This window comes from Castor canadensis, chromosome 15 (genome assembly GCF_047511655.1).
Source record: "Castor canadensis chromosome 15, mCasCan1.hap1v2, whole genome shotgun sequence".
NCBI classification, from domain to species: Eukaryota; Metazoa; Chordata; class Mammalia; order Rodentia; family Castoridae; genus Castor; species Castor canadensis.
The window spans coordinates 2,016,006-2,035,109 of NC_133400.1; the positions used below are offsets into that span (position 1 = coordinate 2,016,006).

General features: G+C 48.6%; 1 protein-coding gene across 2 annotated transcripts in view; it reads left to right on the forward strand.

Annotated features, from left to right (window-relative positions):
- Window positions 1-19,104, forward strand: part of Zcchc14 (zinc finger CCHC-type containing 14) — a 62,672-nt gene that overhangs the window by 22,999 nt on the left and 20,569 nt on the right. For both annotated transcript variants that reach the window (XM_020179530.2, XM_074055509.1), the window contains exon 2: window positions 172-295. In XM_020179530.2, the coding sequence (XP_020035119.1) occupies window positions 172-295 (124 nt within the window). The remainder of the gene's footprint in view (window positions 1-171; window positions 296-19,104) is intronic.

Consider the following 19,104-nt stretch of genomic DNA (forward strand, 5'->3'; position numbering starts at 1 on the left):
TGTGTGCAGTCCAGTGGATGACCGTGGGCCCAGGCAAAAGCTCTTGCTGGCTGAAGTTACCTGGACTGTTTGTAGATTTCGGAGGGCAGTGGAAGACAGGTGGTATTCTTCACTTTGAAATAACTACAGTGAAAGAGAAGAAAGTAAGGCGATTGTATTTTGTCCCCTCAGATCGCTCCCAGAACCGAGACCCCGGTCCACAGTGTCAGTAACAGTCTGGAGAACGCTCTGCACACATCAGCACATTCCACGGAGGAGTCATTACCCAAGAGGCCTTTGGGGAAGCACGGCAAAGGTGGGTTACCTTGGGCTTTGGTGGAGGTCCTAGGGCACGGGGAGGAGCAATGGGCTGGGGGATGGCATCTCGTCACATGCTCTGCTGGCAGTCAGTGCTGAGCTAGCAAAGGGTATCATTGTTCTCCTTCTGCAAGGAATACAGAGCTTAGGTGGCAGCAGACATCTCCAACATCCATGTTTTGTTAAGGGGAAAAGGAAAGTTATCACACACTCTCTCTGCCCCCCCGCCTAGAACAAGGCCTGGATTCTAGAGCAGCCCATGCAGAGTGCTGTGGTCTGTGGTCCCCCGGAGCAGGCGCCTGGAACTCTTCCCACCCATGGGGCACAGTGATGCACTGACTTGGGTGCCAGCCTCACGGGACGCTCAGAACCAGAATGGCCAGCGCAGCTGAGCAAGCGCATTTCCACTTAGTGTAGCGGAAGTGTGGACAGTGACTGATGGAGCCATGAGGGCCCCACACGGTCTGCATGCCTGATGTCTGTGGCCATCCAATGGCCATAAGGTCAGGTTATTTTAAGTTAAGCAACTCTGGTGGCATTAGAGACTTCAGGAGAGTGAAAGTGGCTCGTTGAGTCAAACTAGATGGTAGATAAAAATTCCACGGGGTCTTGCAGAGTAGAGGGGGGAGGGGTGTCCTGAAGGTCCTGTGTCATGATGTCCCACTTCTGGCTGGCCCCCACTGCTGGGCTTTATTGTGCGTAGGTGCATTTGTGTTATTGGGGCTGTGGACGTCAGGGGTCAAGGTGCTCCCGCCCACCCATTGCAGTTTCCCGTTACCTCTCTCTGCCCTCTAGTGTGTGCACTTCACAAGTGCTCCTAGTTCTGACACTGTCACAGAGAGCTCTGGCTTGTCCATGTCCTTCCCCCTGCACCACGCACCTTGTGCTAGGGGCAACTGGGGGTCCAACAGCCTGGGAGGTAGCTTACCCCTGTCCAACCTTTGGAGTCCTGTCAAGTCACACTCATCTTTACATGACATGTTGCTCCTGAGAGACCATGTTCCTTGCCGTGCAGTGGGACTGAGGTTTCTCTCCAGCTCTTTAGTAAACAGTTACCGTTGATGACATGAAACGAGGAGTTGAAAGGATCTTGCCGGGAGTCCCTCCCTAGGTAATAGGACTACTCTTGTTGTACTTTGTGTAGTGGGATCAAACCCAGGGCCTCACACTTTTAAACTGGGTGTCACAGCCTTCCTCAGTCAGGGCTTCTCATTGGAAACACAGGACACAGAGTGTTTGAGAGACTTTTCCCCAGTGTTCCTAAAGTGTGAGTAGAGCTGGAGAGTGATGGTCACCACACAGCAGAGTGGATTCTCTGTATAGCCTGGTTGAAGGAGCATTACAGTTGACCCTTGAACCTTTTAGGCTCTGCTCTGAGTTGGTATCAAACTACCTCACACAAAGCAGAAGAGCTTTGCTGACTGTCTGTTCAATGGTGCGCTCAAGGCAGTTCCAACTAGCTCCTGAGAGCCAGCTGTTCAGTTGTTTTAGCTGCCTGATGTCACATTGGCAGTGTCGAATTGGCTGTGGTGGCAGCATTTACACTTGGGAAATTGGCCTATACGATGAGCAGGGCCCACCAGGACAGTGTTGGTGTGGTGCCCCCTCCTGCCTTATGCTGGAGTTGTCACTTGTGACCCATCTGCATATGTTGTACACCCCAGACCCCCCACAAACCATATATTTTAAGAAAGAAAAAGGAAGACATTTGCTGTCTCCCCTGCTCTTCTTTCTCCCTGAGGGCTGGGGTTTTAGCTAGTTTCACCCCTGGCAGCCTGGACAACTTTGTTTCGTGGTTCATTTCAGAAAGCTCTGCAGCTGTGGACTCTTCTATTTTCATTTATCTGAAAATGGCTTTTTTTTTGGCAGTGTGGGGTATAAACTCAGGGCCTCATGCTCATGAGGCAAACACTTGTGCACTTGAGCCTTGACTCTGGCCTTTCTTGTGTTAGCTGTTTTTTGAATGAGGTCTCACACTTATTTCCTGGCTGGCCTCCGTGGTGGTCCTTGCATTTGTGCTTCCTGCATAATTGACGTGACAGTGTGCAGCACCACCTCCAGCATTAGTTGAGATGGATTCTCACTAACTTTTTGCCCTGGCTGGGCTTGATCCTCAATCCTACCAGTCTCCATTTTCCGAGTAGCTAGGATGTAAGTCGTGTGCCTCGCTGAAGATGACCTTGTTTCATATGACTTCATTCTTGCTGATCGTAGAATTCTGGGTTGAGGGGTTTTGTTCTTCAATGATGGCACTACCCTGTCTCCTGATTACTCTTTCTGATTTGCAGTCCTCCCATGCTTGTGCCATGTGTCTTTTTTCTCTGGCTGTTTTCACAGTTTCTACTTTGTCTTTGGTTAGGAGTAGTTTGAATATAATGTCCCTAGATGTGACTTTTTTTTTTTTTTTTTTGTATTTATCTCACTTCTTGTCATTCATCAAATTGAGATTTTCAGCCATGACTAAAATCTTTCTTCCTCACTCTCTCTCCTCTCTGCCTGGCACTCCAGGTTTCTGGTAGGATATGCTGTCAGCGCTTCACACATCTCCAAAGCTCTGTTCACTTTTTCAGTCCTTTCTTTCCTTCAGATCCATCTTCAAACTCACATCCTCATTCACCATTTCCTGCCTGCTGTTGAGCCTGTCTGTGGACGATTTTATGTCAGATGTTATGTTTTTCAGTTTTAGAATTTCTCTCTGCTTCTTTTTGTAATTTCTTTTTCTCTGCTGAGATCCTGTCCATTCACGTATTGGAGCATGTTTTCTTCTTATCATCAGGAACATAGTTACACTGACTCCATGTTCAAGTCATCTGTGGTGTGGTGCCCATTGGCCACTGGCTCATTCTCTTGACTATTCCTCATGTTTCCCTGTTTTTGTTAGTGTCCGATTTTAGGTTCCATTGTCATATATTATCGACTGCAGAGGTTGGTTTCCAGTAGTCTTCTGAAGAGTACTTCTTTCCTTAGGACAGAGAATATTGGCTGACCGAGGTCAAGCCTCCCTCTCTTTTGTAATTCTGGGGTCAGCCAGGTGACGCATCTGCAACTCTCTCCCCTCACTTTGTAGTATCTGTGGCTTTCAGGGCGTTGCCCCCTTGTCCTCAGGCAGGTGGACTGTGAGGCTGCCCTTCGGTGAAAAGCCTCAACCCAGAAGCTTGCAGGGTATCCTATTGTCCCCCAGGTCCCACCTGCCTGTATTCTCTCCAGTGCCTTTAGATGGGTGTGTTCTGTGTATAACTTCTGTCCAGAGATTATCTTTGTCATCCCCCATGAGCTACTGTCACAACTGGGCACACAGCTGCACTGGGTAGTTTTGAGTAACCCTATGGGGCCCTCGTACACACCTGGCCACTCTCCTTCCTGCACCCATGGCTGCTTTCCAGGTCCAGGGTCCAGGTGGGAGAGGTTTCCACAGGTAGCTGTCCCCCTGTCCCAGTCCACAGGCTGGCTGTTCTTCCGGCACCAAGGAAGACACGACCACTGGCTCTCCTGTTGTAGTCTCTGTCTCCTTTTTTTTTTTTTTTTTTTTTTTTTTTCATTTTTCTTTTATTATTCATATGTGCATACAAGGCTTGGTTTATTTCTCCCCCCTGCCCCCACCCCCTCCCTTACCACCCACTCCACCCCCTCCCGCTCCCCCCCACCCCCTCAATACCCAGCAGAAACTATTTTGCCCTTATCTCTAATTTTGTTGTAGAGAGAGTATAAGCAATAATAGGAAGGAACAAGGGGTTTTGCTGGTTGAGATAAGGATAGCTATACAGGGCATTGACTCACATTGATTTCCTGTGCGTGGGTGTTACCTTCTAGGTTAATTCTTTTTAATCTAACCTTTTCTCTAGTTCCTGGTCCCCTTTTCCTATTGGCCTCAGTTGCTTTAAGGTATCTGCTTTAGTTTCTCTGCATTAAGGGCAACAAATGCTAGCTAATTTTTTAGGTGTCTTACCTATCCTCACCCCTCCCTTGTGTGCTCTGGCTTTTATCATGTGCTCATAGTCCAATCCCCTTGTTGTGTTTGCCCTTGATCTAATGTCCACATATGAGGGAGAACATACGATTTTTGGTCTTTTGAGCCAGGCTAACCTCACTCAGAATGATGTTCTCCAATTCCATCCATTTACCAGCGAATGATAACATTTCGTTCTTCTTCATGGCTGCATAAAATTCCATTGTGTATAGATACCACATTTTCTTAATCCATTCGTCAGTGGTGGGGCATCTTGGCTGTTTCCATAACTTGGCTATTGTGAATAGTGCCGCAATAAACATGGGTGTGCAGGTGCCTCTGGAGTAACAGTCTTTTGGGTATATCCCCAAGAGTGGTATTGCTGGATCAAATGGTAGATCGATGTCCAGCTTTTTAAGTAGCCTCCAAATTTTTTTCCAGAGTGGTTGTACTAGTCTACATTCCCACCAACAGTGTAAGAGGGTTCCTTTTTCCCCGCATCCTCGCCAACACCTGTTGGTGGTGGTGTTGCTGATGATGGCTATTCTAACAGGGGTGAGGTGGAATCTTAGTGTGGTTTTAATTTGCATTTCCTTTATTGCTAGAGATGGTGAGCATTTTTTCATGTGTTTTCTGGCCATTTGAATTTCTTCTTTTGAGAAAGTTCTGTTTAGTTCACATGCCCATTTCTTTATTGGTTCATTAGTTTTGGGAGAATTTAGTTTTTTAAGTTCCCTGTATATTCTGGTTATCAGTCCTTTGTCTGATGTATAATTGGCAAATATTTTCTCCCACTCTGTGGGTGTTCTCTTCAGTTTAGAGACCATTTCTTTTGATGAACAGAAGCTTTTTAGTTTTATGAGGTCCCATTTATCTATGCTATCTCTTAGTTGCTGTGCTGCTGGGGTTTCATTGAGAAAGTTCTTACCTATACCTACTAACTCCAGAGTATTTCCTACTCTTTCTTGTATCAACTTAAGAGTTTGGGGTCTGATATTAAGATCCTTGATCCATTTGGAGTTAATCTTGGTATAGGGTGATATACATGGATCTAGTTTCAGTTTTTTGCAGACTGCTAACCAGTTTTCCCAGCAGTTTTTGTTGAAGAGGCTGCTATTTCTCCATCGTATATTTTTAGCTCCTTTGTCAAAGATAAGTTGCTTATAGTTGTGTGGCTTCATATCTGGATCCTCTATTCTGTTCCACTGGTCTTCATGTCTGTTTTTGTGCCAGTACCATGCTGTTTTTATTATTATTGCTTTGTAATATAGTTTGAAGTCAGGTATTGTGATACCTCCTGCATTGTTCTTTTGACTGAGTATTGCCTTGGCTATTCGTGGCCTCTTGTGTTTCCATATAAATTTAACAGTAGATTTTTCAATCTCTTTGATGAATGTCATTGGAAGTCTCTGTCTCCTTGCTTTCACTTGTATCCCTTGTCACTTGTACACCCAGACCCCGGTTCTCTCTCACCTCTACCCTGACCTCACTGCCCGTGCCTCTGATACTGCTCTCACAGAATGTGGCCTGGGGTGGCAGATTTGCTGGATCTTTTACTTGACCTTGGTGGTCTGCACCCCAAGCCCCGCATCCCCTGGTCCCTCCATGTTTTCATGATGTGCAACTTCCACGGGCAGAAGTGTTGACATGCCTGTTCCCTGGGCTTCCTGATAGTGCCATGCCCTCTTGCCTCTGCTTCCTCTCAGACTTCCTCTCTGTCATTCCTAAATGTTCACAGCCCCAAAAGCCCCTTTCTGTCCCTCGTCTGCCAGTGCTCTCTCTGAGCTGGTTCACTTAGACTTGTGTACAGCCTCCTCAGCTCTGCATGGACGTTCCTGTTGGGAACCAGCTGAGACTCTGCTGGGTGCCAGAGTCCCTAACCCCACAGCAGACTGGATCTGCCCACCTCTGAGCCCTGAGGTGCCACAAACGGGAAGCAAAAGGCAGCTCCTCTGCCACCATGGGGCGGGGCGGGGAGGGGGAGGGGTTGGTCAGGACACCTGGAAGGCCCATTTTCCTCTGGCTCCCACACTAGTGTCTCAGCTCAGCATGGTGGGTCCTCCTGCCTCTGGGCTCTCTGAGTTGGCCACCAGGCAGGGCCCAAGGCATTATGTGTTGGGTCCTTCTGTGGTTCACATGTCGGTCTGTGATTGCTGTGAAGAAGAAACCAGCATTCCTTTTGGCCAAGTGAGGACATGAGGCTTAGAGGGCTTGGGTAACCACGCCCAAGGTCATGTGCAGACAGCTTCATGTGACCTGGCATTGGAGACATTTACTGGCCAGTTCCAGACTACATTTGCATTCACTCATACCTGGAAGGACATGCGTTGTCTCTTGATGGGCTGAGTTGCCAGTTCTTCCATGGTGGCAGTGTGGCGTTTCCTTAGCACCTGCAGCTGCCACAGGACTGCGTCAAGCTACCTTCCCACCAGGCCACCGGCGATTCGAAGCAGCAGGCAGTAGCAGTGACCTCTAGAACAACAGGAGGGCGCCAGGGATGAGGCCTGACTCTGTCTAACCAGTGTGAGTTCCAGGAAAGGGCTCTGGACTGCTCAGCTTGGACCTCTGAGTGCAGGCCATTGGCTGTTTTTTGTCCACCTGGGCCCAAGGATCAGGTTTTGCTCAAATTCTCCTGGTGGGGTTCCCCATCCAATGGATGGAATCTGCTGCAAACTCTCTATTATCTACCTGGTGGGCCCTTCAGCTGGTGTGACAAGTGACCCAGGAGTACAGAAAGTAATGGTGCTCCTGGCCTGTGTCCACTCCTGGTGTTCCTTCCTCTATCCTGCTAGCCTTCAGTTTTGAATGTGTCCAGTTATTTCTGTGGAGTGTATCCAGAGAAAGGATTTAAGTTGCCTGTAAAGACATTGAGCCCAGCGCCAGATGGAATATGCCTGGAGGTGCTGGCTCACTATCACTGAGGAGCAGACACTGCAGGGGCAGCAGCAAACAACATGGACATCCTCCTGCCAGGGTGTGGGTGGGTGTGGCTGGCATCAGCCAGCTGGGGCTGTTCAGCACCTGGTCAGGGAATGCTCTTCTTACGGCATGAGGCAGAGGGCTAAAGGGCATCGTCCCTCTTGAGGCCAGGCTCTGACCTGCAAACTTTCCCTTCTGTCCCCTTCTGTGGGCCACTGCAAGTCCCATGGTCAAATCCCTGTCCAGAAGAGAAAAGTGTGCTCCTCCCTGAATCAGGTGATTGCACAGGTGTCAGCACAGGGAAGAGTGGAGGGCTGTGCATGGCAGCATTCAGACCAGCAGGGGCCAGGAGTGACCAGTGGCTGGGAACAAGGTTGGTGTCTCAGTCAGCACACACAGGCAAAACCTGTTTGGTTCTCTGGGAAACCAAAGCGGAGTTGCAGTCCAGAGACAAAAGTCAGGTGTCATGGAAAAGGAAGCAGGAAGAATCAGGTCCTGAGACTCAGGTGTCCCCACCAGGATGGCCATGACCCCATTGCATCAATAGGTTGCAGGCCTCTGGACCACTAAAGCCCAGGGCATTTCGCAGAAGGCCCGCCAAGGAGGCTCTTGGGCAGCACTGGTGCACAGAAGGCAAGTGAAGGGAAGCAGCAGGTGGGTGTGTTCCTGGTCAGGTGGGGGCTGTGGTAGCCTTTCCAGTCCTCAGGGTAAGGTGCTTGGATTCCAGAACTCTGTGCCTGGCCAAATTATCAGTTATGTTTGAAGGGAATGTGGTCACTTGCATAGATGCCAAGGGGTTGTAGGTGTCTTTCATTCTCCCTTTCTTCAGAAGTTACTCAAGGATTAAGATACTCCACATGCAGGGGCTGGCAAAGTGGCTGATGTGCCTGCCCGGCAAGTATGAGGCCCTGAGTTCAAACCTCAGTACACTCCACACAAAAGAGATACTCCACATACAGAGGGGTGCAAAACACAAAACATGAGCGACCCGCTTTGGAGCTGAGATGGGAAAGTATGGGGAGGAGCTGTGCGGCACTCGAGTGCTTGGTGAGCACAGGTGAGGAGCTGACCTCCATGTGTGAAGGTGGAGTAGGAAAGTGCAAAGCACTCGGGGTGTGCAGAGCAGCGCAGGTATGTTTTCCACATATGCATACATGTATGCACCCAGCAAGGACACGCACACAGCCATGCGCACACAAGACAGGCAGGTACTTGTGAATCACAGAGAAATGTGATTGTGAAAGACAAGAATTGTCACTAGTCATTGGGGAGCTACACAGGAAAGCCATTGTACTGTGTCATTTCCACTAAAGTGACTAATAGAACAGCAAAGTTAGTGCGGATCAGAAGTGGAGCTTCCTAGGTAGCTGGTGGGGGGCTAAGTGTACAAGCACTTCAGTGGTCTCACAGCTCTTCACAAAGGTAAACTGAGGTTTACATCCCTTGGTTCCATCCCCAGCATTGAGGGGGTGTCAGTCAGGCATGACTGAGGGGACTTAATGCCACTCCAGTCATACTGATCCCAAGTGGACACAGCCCACAGTCTGTGAATAGGAGAACCGAGGAGCAGCGTGGTGTGTGTATAGGACAGGATGGAACTCAGATTTAGGAAAGAAGGAAGACCATTGATTCGGCTCAACTGAAAGAAGATGTGTTGCAGTAGCGGCCCCGTGAAGCTCGAGGCTTCCCATCTCCATTCAAGTGCAAGTGGCCGTATGGGTCACTTTGCATTTGCTCTGTATAAATTTTGCCCCCAGTTTTTAAACAAACCTAGGGAGTAAAACCTGAGCGCCGTGCCATCTCACACAGTCTCATCTTTGTTTCCCTGGCCCTGCGCGCATGTGGGTGGAGGGAAGGGGCTGCTTTCCCCCTAGTCCTTCAGGCTGTGTGTGCATCCGTCTTGTAATGTCTTCCTCCTCTCTTGGCAGAATTAGTTCTTCCCTAGTCTTACACAACATTGTATATATTTTGAATGTGAAAATTCTCACACAGTAATTTGTGTTGCTAAATTATCTTTCCCATGTAGAGTGTAAATTTGCCAGTCTCTGGTGTAAACCAAGGAAAACAAAGACACTTGTCAGCATTTCACAAATTCAAAAGGGGAGGCCCAGCCAGGCGCCTGTGGTTCACACCTGTAATCCTAGCCACTCAGGAGGCAGAGATCAGGAAGATAAAAGTTCAAAGCCAGCCAGAGCAAATAGGTTGTGAGACCCTATCTCAAAAAATACCTGGCACCAAAAAGGGCTGGTGGAGTGGCTCATGTGGTAGAGTGCCTACCTCGGTAGCATAAGGCCCTGAGTTCAAACCCCAGTGCTGCCAAAAAAAAAAAAGGGTGAGGCCCTCAGTGTTTCTACTGATCTGGGAGTAGGCACAGTCTTTCTGGGAAGAGCAAAATAATATGTGCTTTTTTCTTTGTGGGTCACATGGTGACCCTCTAAGAAAGTAAAAACCTCAACATGGTGGTGCATACCTGTAATCCTAGCACTTGGGAGGCTGAGACAGTTGGATTTTGAGTTTGAGGCCGCTTGGCCTACATAGACCCTGTCTCAAAAAAAGGTAAAAAGTGTCTTAACTCTTAAGACTGCACAATGTGGCGGGGGTTGGGGGTGGGGGGGGGTGGGTAAGTGGGTAGTGACTCAAGTGGTAAAGGACCTGCCTAGCAAGCATGAAACCCTGAGTTCAAACCCCAGTGCTGCAAAAAAAAAAGAGTGCACAAGGCACAATGGGCACAGATAGACTGTCCATAGGCTCCCAGCTACAGTTTGTGACCTCATGTGGACTATTGATGTTTTCAGTAAGCCACTCCAAAGTATTGCCAGTGGGTTGGTTCCCAAGCAGCATTGGTAAACAACAAAACTTGCCAGGTGCTAGTGGCTCACACCTGTAATCCTAGCTACTCAGGAGACAGATCAGGAGGATCGAGGTTCAAAGCCAGCCTGGGCACATAGTCTGCAATACCCTATCTTTTAAAAAAACCTTTACAAAAAAGGGCTGGTGGAGTGGCTCGAGGTGTAGGTCTTGAGTTCAAACTCCAGTACCACAAAAACAAACAAAAGAAAGACAAAACTTGAACACTTTTTCCCTGTAACAATCGTTATTTGGCTCATTTTGAGATCCGGTAACAAAACAGGCAGTATGGCCCATAGAACCGGAAGCCATCTGACTGCTGACCCTGCTCTGGTCTCCCGAGTGTATGCTTCCTGGGCCCGTGCTGAGCCCACTTGTCTTAGCTGAAGGAAACTTGATAGGAGCATCTGACTACATGATGCCTTTGAAAGCCACGAAAGCAAGTGCTGGATGCCTTTCAGGGTAAAAACAGCTACAGGGTGGGGATCTAGTAGTCGTAGTTAGCCAGGAAAAATTAGTTCATCCTCTCGGCATCACCCCAAAAGAATAGGGAGGGACCATTTTGATGGTACACACTGATGGAATTTATCAGAGAAAAGCTGCCATGATGGTAAGTGTAAGTTTCTAGCATGTTTGATGCAGTGATGCGCTGGGTGCCCACATCTCAGTCCTGGTCCTGTGTTTTCTGTGGTGACTATGTCCTTCTACACTGCATGGCAGCACTGTCAAAGACCCACACAGGTGCTCCAGGCTCTCACTTTCTGCTCAGTGGTGCTTCACCTGTGTCCCATGACCACATGTGGGCTCTTGAGTGTGTGGGTGCCTGTGGTCGCTGTGCCTCCCACCTCTGTCAGGAGTAGCCCTCAGTCCTGCCTTGTCTGCTGTGCCTCGATGCTTGTGAAGACTCGGCCGCTGGCTGGGGACGGCCTTCCCTCTGGGCTACTTCCACAGCTGCCTGCGTGGTGCATCTCGCTGGCTGTGCATCTTCCCATCTGTCTTGGTACTGATGCTGGTCACGTTCATGACATCTGCAGAGTTCTCCTGTGCAAATATAAATGGCCCATTTCTTGTCAGACTTTGCACTTAGTTTTCGTTGTGTGGAATCATGGCTTCCCTCTGTACTCAGTGGGTTTCAGTGCATTCTGTCATCATCTCCTCTGCTCCCCTTGCCCCAGGTCTGGCCGGTGGGCACCATTGAAACCTGCTGTGTTGTTTTGAGTATGCCTCTCTCTCCTCAAGCACTGCCTTTGCGTTCTGTAGACCAGTGTGCTCAGGACTCAGTCCTCGTGCCAGTGCAGTGGGACCGTGGCAGGCCCACCCTGGGACCTCCACACACACTTACATGGACACTCATTTCTGCTACATAGCTGACTTCAGGCTCTCACCTAAGGCTCACTCTGGGCGCTTTCCTGCATTGGAAACTCCCCTCTCCAGCATGAGATTCCTGCATGTGACTTGTCACCCACCTCCCAGCTCCTCCCCACAGGGATGTTCTCTTCATCCCACCTGGGTCTTGATGTCCCAGGCTGGAGGTCCTCCAGGTGTACCCCTCAGCCCACCAGGGTTGGGTCCCCATGGTGGCAGTCTGCCTTGCTCTGTTGCTCTTGATGGCTATAGAGGGAGAGGAAGGGCTGCCTGTACCTTCGTTTACCAGAGTCTCCCCCTATGCCTCGCCTCCCAGCATGTGGGCCCTGCGCTTCCCTTTCTGCTTCTGTCATAGTCTGCAAACCTCCTTAGGGGTTTTGCCTGTTGTGAACAACTCCCGGGCAGGTGGCTGGCATCTCTCACTTTGCCTTCACCCCCAGGGCCCACATTACCTTCTGGTTGCTCGCCTTCCATTTAAGGACTGTGGGTTAAGCAGACTGCACTCTGGCTTCCCCTGGTCTGAGGCATCTTCATATCATCCTCACTGGGTGGGGGGTTGTGGTTGGCAGTCCTTTTCCTCCTCCTTCATGGGCCCTGATGAGAGGTCCCCAGTTGCTTGATAGCTTTTTTCTATAACGTCAGTGGTGTCTGTCGGGTTTTTGTGAAGATTCGTCCTCAGTTTTTGGCACTTGATTGTGGGGTATGGGTGTGATCTCTCCGTTCAGCTTCTGGCATGTGTAGGTTTATGTCTTTCACCACATTTGAAGGCTTTTCAAGCAGCATGTCCCATCTCAGTCAAAGCAGTTTTTTCCAATTCCTGTTTCTCCTGATTCTCATTCTCGCTCTCCTTTTGAGGCAGGGTCTTGCTATGTAGCTCCTCCTGCCTCAGCCTCCCAAATGCTGGGATCACAGCATGTGCACCGCCACACCTGACTTCCTCTGTTTCTTTGCATCTTGATTTCTTCAGGCTTTCTGCTGTGAGAGAGGTTTCCAGTGTTCCACATGCTGGTGCTCTTTTATAGGAGTTGCTTAACGGCCTCGCCTGTTAGCTCCGACCATCTTGGTGGTGGTTCTGTGGATTGCTGGAACAGTGGTGAGAGATACTGAATCTTCTGTAAGACCTACAGAGGCCATGCATGGTAGCGCATACCTCTAATACCAGCTGCTTGGAAGGCAGAGACAAGAGCATCTAAGTTGGAGCCCAGTCCAGGCAAAGTTAGCCAGACTCTATCTCAAAAACAAAATAAAATCAAAAGGGTTAGTTAGGGGTGTGGCTTGAGTGGTGGAACACTTTGGAGGCTTTGGTTTCAATCCCTCAGTAAAGAAAAAGGGAGAGACACAGAGACAGAGAGAGACCTGCAGGAGGTGGTCTTCTTGGTTGGGTTCTGTCTGTCTCCTGGCCATCCTCAACGTAGGCCATGTCTCCTGCTTTAGCCTGGTTTTCTGAGCCGTGCCATGTTCCATGGTCTGGTGGCCCACCTGAGCCCAGGAGCAGGCAGACCCCCTGTGGGGCTATGTCCTGTAGGCTTCCCTCAGGCTCTCGCTGCACCACTTCTGGAGCTCCCCTTTGTCTTAGAGCCAGAAAACTGAGGCGTGCATTAGCCCCGTCTGCAGCTGAGCCTGTGTTGGTAGAAGAGGAGAAAGCCGATGTCATGGTCTCACAGCTCCGTCCTGGGATCACAGCTCCCCAGGCCCGTGAGGGAAGAGGGTCCCATGTTTTGGCACATGCATGGAGGTGACAGGACCACGTGTGGCCTCAGTTGCTTCTCACTGTCACTTAGAAACCAAGAGCCTGGTGTGGGGTGTCACCGGGGTGATCCTCCCCAAACCTGTTGCAAGTCCTGTTCTGTAAAAGGTCCGATCCAGTTGTCTAAAGTGTCTTCTGCCAGAAACACTGGCTGCCTTAACTGTCCTGTGTGACCTTGCTGTCACGTGCACTCCAGGGAGTGACCATCAAGTCCTGTGAGTAGGTGAAGCTGTATGGGGACTGTTGGTTCACTTTGAAGAACCTCTTGGGGCCTTGGAGAGCTGGGTGGGCGTGCACACAGTACATTGTTCCTACTGCACAGACTGCTGCGGGCTTCTTCACCACCACCCCTCTCCCAGTTTGTTGGGATCATGTGTGGGTTTAATTTTGGATTGGGTGCTTGCCCTCCTTTTTGCTTTATTGGGGTGACCCCACTCAGCCACTGAGGCAGGACACCAAAGGGGTAAGGTGAGGCTAGGCATGGGGCACCACACAGCTCTAGAGAGGCCGTTCCAACTCCTCGGGAGTTCAAGGCAGGAGGATGGCTTGAGTCCAGAAGTTGAGGCCAGCTCATGTAGCACAGGAAGACCCCATCTCAGAAAAAGAGATGGGAACAGGAAGGTAGCCTTCCCCCAAAATCTATTGGGATTTTATAAAGAGGTTCCAGGCCTGAGTCACTTCAGAGAATGCTTACTGGGGATGTCATGACTCAGCTGGCCTGGAGGCAGTACAGGGGACACTCAGCTGCTAGGTTGTTGAGCCCTCTACAGGTTCAGAAGTGCATATTCACCACAGAGTACAAACTGCTGAGCCAGGCCTTGTCCCAGCACTGGGAGGGCAAAGCGAACCTTCCAGAGTTCAAGGCCAGCCTGAACTACATAGCAAGCCCCTTTCTCAAAACAAGAATGCATTTGCTGCTTCGTGGAAGTGAGGCAGGGCTCTTCCCTCCCCTCGCGAATCCGCGAATTTTAGAGAGAGCAGTGCAGAAGATGGGCTTAGTCCCACTGCGCAGGCAGATGGGGCCCTTCCCTTTGTGTCTTTTCACTTTGGGTTCATCAGAGCCACTCCTGCCCCATAACATGGGAAGAGTCAGGTATAGAGGCGACATTCACTGGAGGTGTGATAGTGTGTCATGTATCCGTTGAATGAATATTCAAAGTCAAGTGTCCCGAGGCATCCCATCTTCCTCTGGTTCAGGTCTTAACTACCGATGTCATCAAACGTTCAGATGTACTCTAAAAACTAAAAATGCTGCCAGATTGCTCCTTTCCTGCTTCTCAGTTACGGGAAGAACACCTTCATTGCTGGCATGGGCTTTAAAACCTGCTGTGGGGACCCACCGAGTGAGAATGGCACTGGCTCACCTCTACCCAAAGGTGGCAGACACATCTAGACAATGGCAGGTGGAAACTCACCAAGACTACAGAGGCCATGAAACACTGGACGATGCCAGGAGCTGTGTCTTTGTGTGGCGCTGTGGAGCAGGACGCTGCTCTGACAGGAAGCTTGGGCTGGATGTCACCATGTTGCCTCCAGCTTTCCCTCCTCCACCATGCAGCTGTGTTAGTTGTGTTTCATTTCTGTGGTGCGGGGGTGGAACCGGGGCCTCGCTCCTGCTGGGCAGGCACTCACCTCTGAACTGCCCGGCCGGGTGCATTAGCATGCTAGGTTTTAAATGGGGGACTGAGTCAGAGCAGGTGCTTTGTTGAAGGCCACATGTAAGGGTTGAGGGAAATTCCTGTCCTGCCTCTTGGAAGGGAAGAGTGAGAAGTTGGAGTGAGTAGAAGCTGGACAGGTGGTGGGGGTAAGCTGTGCTGTCCTCAGTTCAGAAGAGAGAGGATGCCTGTCTGGCCTGGCATCCCTTTGTGCCAGCTGCTTGTCCCTGCACAGACAGCCCACACTTGGTGCCGTCTTTTCGTTCATCCCTTGGGGCGGGGCGCTCTTTCTGGCCAGGAGCTGTGGGTGGTGTTGGGGCCACACACAGAGGCATGCTGTCTGAGGTGGTGAGAGGAAGTAAGCACTTGTAATTTTTAGAGCAGTGCCTCTCCATGAGGGCTGTTCTAAGCTTAGACCCTAGGCAAGTGGGTTCCAGTGTCTCCCCTGACATGTACTATCCCTCAGTGGCCTGGCCAGTGAGTGAGTGGGGTGGGGAGCTTTTCTCCCCCAGGTGTCTGTGGTGCTGTGCTGCCCCAGTCTGAGCTGGCGGCTGGATCCCACAGGACCTGCGTGCACCTCTGTGGAGGCTGGAGATGGCTCAGGCAGGGGTGCAGACTAGTCTTGAACACACAGCCATAGACACCATGTCCACCACCGTGAGTTCAGCTCTACTTTGATGAGCAGAAAGTGGCCCTTGGTGCATGGGAATGAATGTCGCAACCACCTGCCAAGAAAGCTGGTGGCGGAGGCCTGTGTGGGCCAGCTCTGGTGCCACACAACACTGTCTGGCAGGACCCCTCGATGCCAGATGCATTCATTCTGCACTGTCCAGTGTGGCTGCCCCCAGCAAGTGCCTGTGAGGAATTGAATGTTTAGTTTTACTTCATTTAAAATAGTGAAGGCAGTCACATGGTTAGTGGCTATAGCATTGGGGAGCACAGGCCTAGAGACATCCCAAAGCAAGATGCCAGTGTTCATTCATGATGGGGGCAGCGCTCTGGAAATCATTGTTGAAAAAATAAAATCTTCTTGACTGCAGGACTTGTCAGTACCTTAAGGGGGGTTCTGAGATTTTTTTCCCCAAACCCTTTTGTCCATTTAACTTCTGGGGTGTCTGAATGTCTCACGGAACTGGTGTTCTTTGGAGAAGATTCTGGAAAGCATTGGCATGGACGAGCAGGAGAGAGTGCACCTCCACGAAGGGTCATATCATCACTGACCAGCTGCATGTTTCCCAGTAGATGGTTATGGTGTCCCCACAAGACACTGCTAGGTGGCCTCTGGAGTGGTGAATGGTGACAGAGGAAGTGTGCACTGTCCCCTGACTGCCTTCCTCCTCCACCGAGGTCTTCCCTAGTTGTACAGAGTGGTGGATCAAATGGTTCTCCATCTGTTGGAAGCTGCAGGCTGGAAAGAGCAGCTGTGGTGCTGTGTGGGTCACTTCTACTTGCATCTGAAGGAGGGTGCCACATGGTGGGCCAGTGGCAGTGGGGATGACAGCACGTTTGGGGCCCCTTAGAAACAGTGCATGAGACTCAATGACATCACTACATTTTTTTTTTTTTTTTAGTTTTCGCAGGTTTTTATTTTTATTTTTTTATTATTCATATGTGAATACAATGCTTGGGTCATTTCTCCCCCCGCCCCACCCCCTCCCTTACCACCCACTCCACCCCCTCCGTCTCCCCCCCACCCCCTCAATACCCAGCAGAAACTATTTTGCCCTTATTTCTAATTTTGTTGAAGAGAGAGTATAAGCAATAATAGGAAGGAACAAGGGTTTTTGCTGGTTGAGATAAGGATAGCTATACAGGGCATTGACTCACATTGATTTCCTGTGCGTGGGTGTTACCTTCTAGGTTAATTCTTCTTGATCTAACCTTTTCTCTAGTTCCTGGTCCCCTTCTCCTATTGGCCTCAGTTGCTTTTATGGTATCTGCTTTAGTTTCTCTGCGTTAAGGGCAACAAATGCTAGCTAATTTTTTAGGTGTCTTACCTATCCTCACCCCTCCCTTGTGTGCTCTCGCTTCTATCATGTGCTCATAGTCCAATCCCATTGTTGTGTTTGCCCTTGATCTAATGTCCACATATGAGGGAGAACATACGATTTTTGGTCTTTTGAGCCAGGCTAACCTCACTCAGAATGATGTTCTCCAATTCCATCCATTTACCAGCGAATGATAACATTTCGTTCTTCTTTATGGCTGCATAAAATTCCATTGTGTATAGATACCACATTTTCTTAATCCATTCGTCAGTGGTGGGGCATCTTGGCTGTTTCCATAACTTGGCTATTATGAATAGTGCCGCAATAAACATGGGTGTGCAGGTGCCTCTGGAGTAACCTGTGTCACATTCTTTTGGGTATATCCCCAAGAGTGGTATTGCTGGGTCATATGGTAGATCTATGTGTAGCTTTTTAAGAAGCCTCCAAATTTTTTTCCGGAGCGGTTGTACTAGTTTACATTCCCACCAACAGTGTAAGAGGGTTCCTTTTTCCCCGCATCCTCGCCAACACCTGTTGGTGGTGTTGCTGATAATGGCTGTTCTAACAGGGGTGAGGTGGAATCTTAGTGTGGTTTTAATTTGCATTTCCTTTATTGCTAGAGATGGTGAGCATTTTTTCATGTGTTTTTTTGGCCATTTGAATTTCTTCTTTTGAGAAAGTTCTGTTTAGTTCACTTGCCCATTTCTTTATTGGTTCATTAATTTTGGGAGAATTTAGTTTTTTAAGTTCCCTATATATTCTGGTTATCAGTCCTTTGTCTGATGTGTAGCTGGCAAATATTTTCTCCCACTCTGTGGGTGTTCTCTTCAGTTTAGAGACCATTTCTTTTGATGAGCAGAAGCTTTTTAGTTTTACGAAGTCCCATTTATCTATGCTGTCTCTTAGTTGCTGTGCTGCTGGGGTTTCATTGAGAAAGTTCTTACCTGTACCTACTGACTCCAGAGTATTTCCTACTCTTTCCTGTATCAACTTTAGAGTTTGTGGTCTCATATTAAGATCCTTGATCCATTTTGAGTTAATGTTGGTATAGGGTGATATACATGGATCTAGTTTCAGTTTTTTGCAGACTGCTAACTAGTTTTCCCAGCAGTTTTTGTTGAAAAGGCTATTTCTCCATCGTATATTTTTAGCGCCTTTTTCAAAGACAAGTTGGTTATAGTTGTGTGGCTTCATATCTGGGTCCTCTATTCTGTTCCACTGGTCTTCATGTCTGTTTTTGTGCCAGTATCATGTTGTTTTTATTGTTATTGCTTTGTAATATAGTTTGAAGTCAGGTATTGTGGTACCTCCAGCATTGTTCTTTTGACTGAGTATTGCCTTGGCTATTTGTGGCCTCTTGTGTTTCCATATAAATTTCACGGTAGATTTTTCAATCTCTTTAATGAATGTCATTGGAATTTTGATGGGAATTGCATTAAACATGTAGATTACTTTTGGGAGTATAGACATTTTTACTATGTTGATTCTACCAATCCATGGGCATGGGAGATCTCTCCACTTTCTATAGTCTTCCTCAATCTCTTTCTTCAGAAGTTTATAGTTTTCCTTGTAGAGATCTTTCACAGCTTTTGTTAGGTTTGCATCTAGGTATTTGATTTTTTTTGAGGCTGTTGTAAGTGGAATTGTTTTCATACATTCTTTTTCCGTTTGCTCATTGTTAGTGTATAGAAATGCTAATGATTTTTCTATGTTGATTTCATATCCTGCTACCTTGCTGTAGCTATTGATGATGTCTAAGAGCTTCTGAGTAGAGTTTTTTGGGTCTTTAAGGTATAGGATTATGTCGTCTGCAAATAGGGATATTTTGACAGTTTCTTTACCTATTTATCTTCCTTTTATTCCTTCTTCTTGCCTAATTGCTCTGGCTAGGAATTCCAGTACTATGTTGAATAGGAGTGAAGACAGTGGGCATCCTTGTCTGGTTCCTGATTTTAGAGGGAATGGTTTCAGTTTTAATCCGTTAAGTATAATGCTGGCTGTAGGTTTGTCATATATAGCTTTTATGATGTTGAGGTACTTTCCTTCTATTCCTAGTTTTCTTAGAGCTTTTATCATGAAATGGTGTTGGATCTTCTCAAAGGCTTTTTCGGCATCTATTGAGATGATCAAGTGGTTTTTGTCTTTGCTTCTGTTAATGTGGTTTATTACATTTATTGATTTTCATATCTTGAACCACCCCTGCATTCCTGGGATGAAGCCGACTTGGTCGTGGTGAATAATCTTTTTGATGGACATCACTACATTTTTGAGGAGAAACCTGTTTGGAGCCAGGGAGGAGGACAGTATGGTTGTGACTGCCGTGGAAACAGCAGTGCCTAC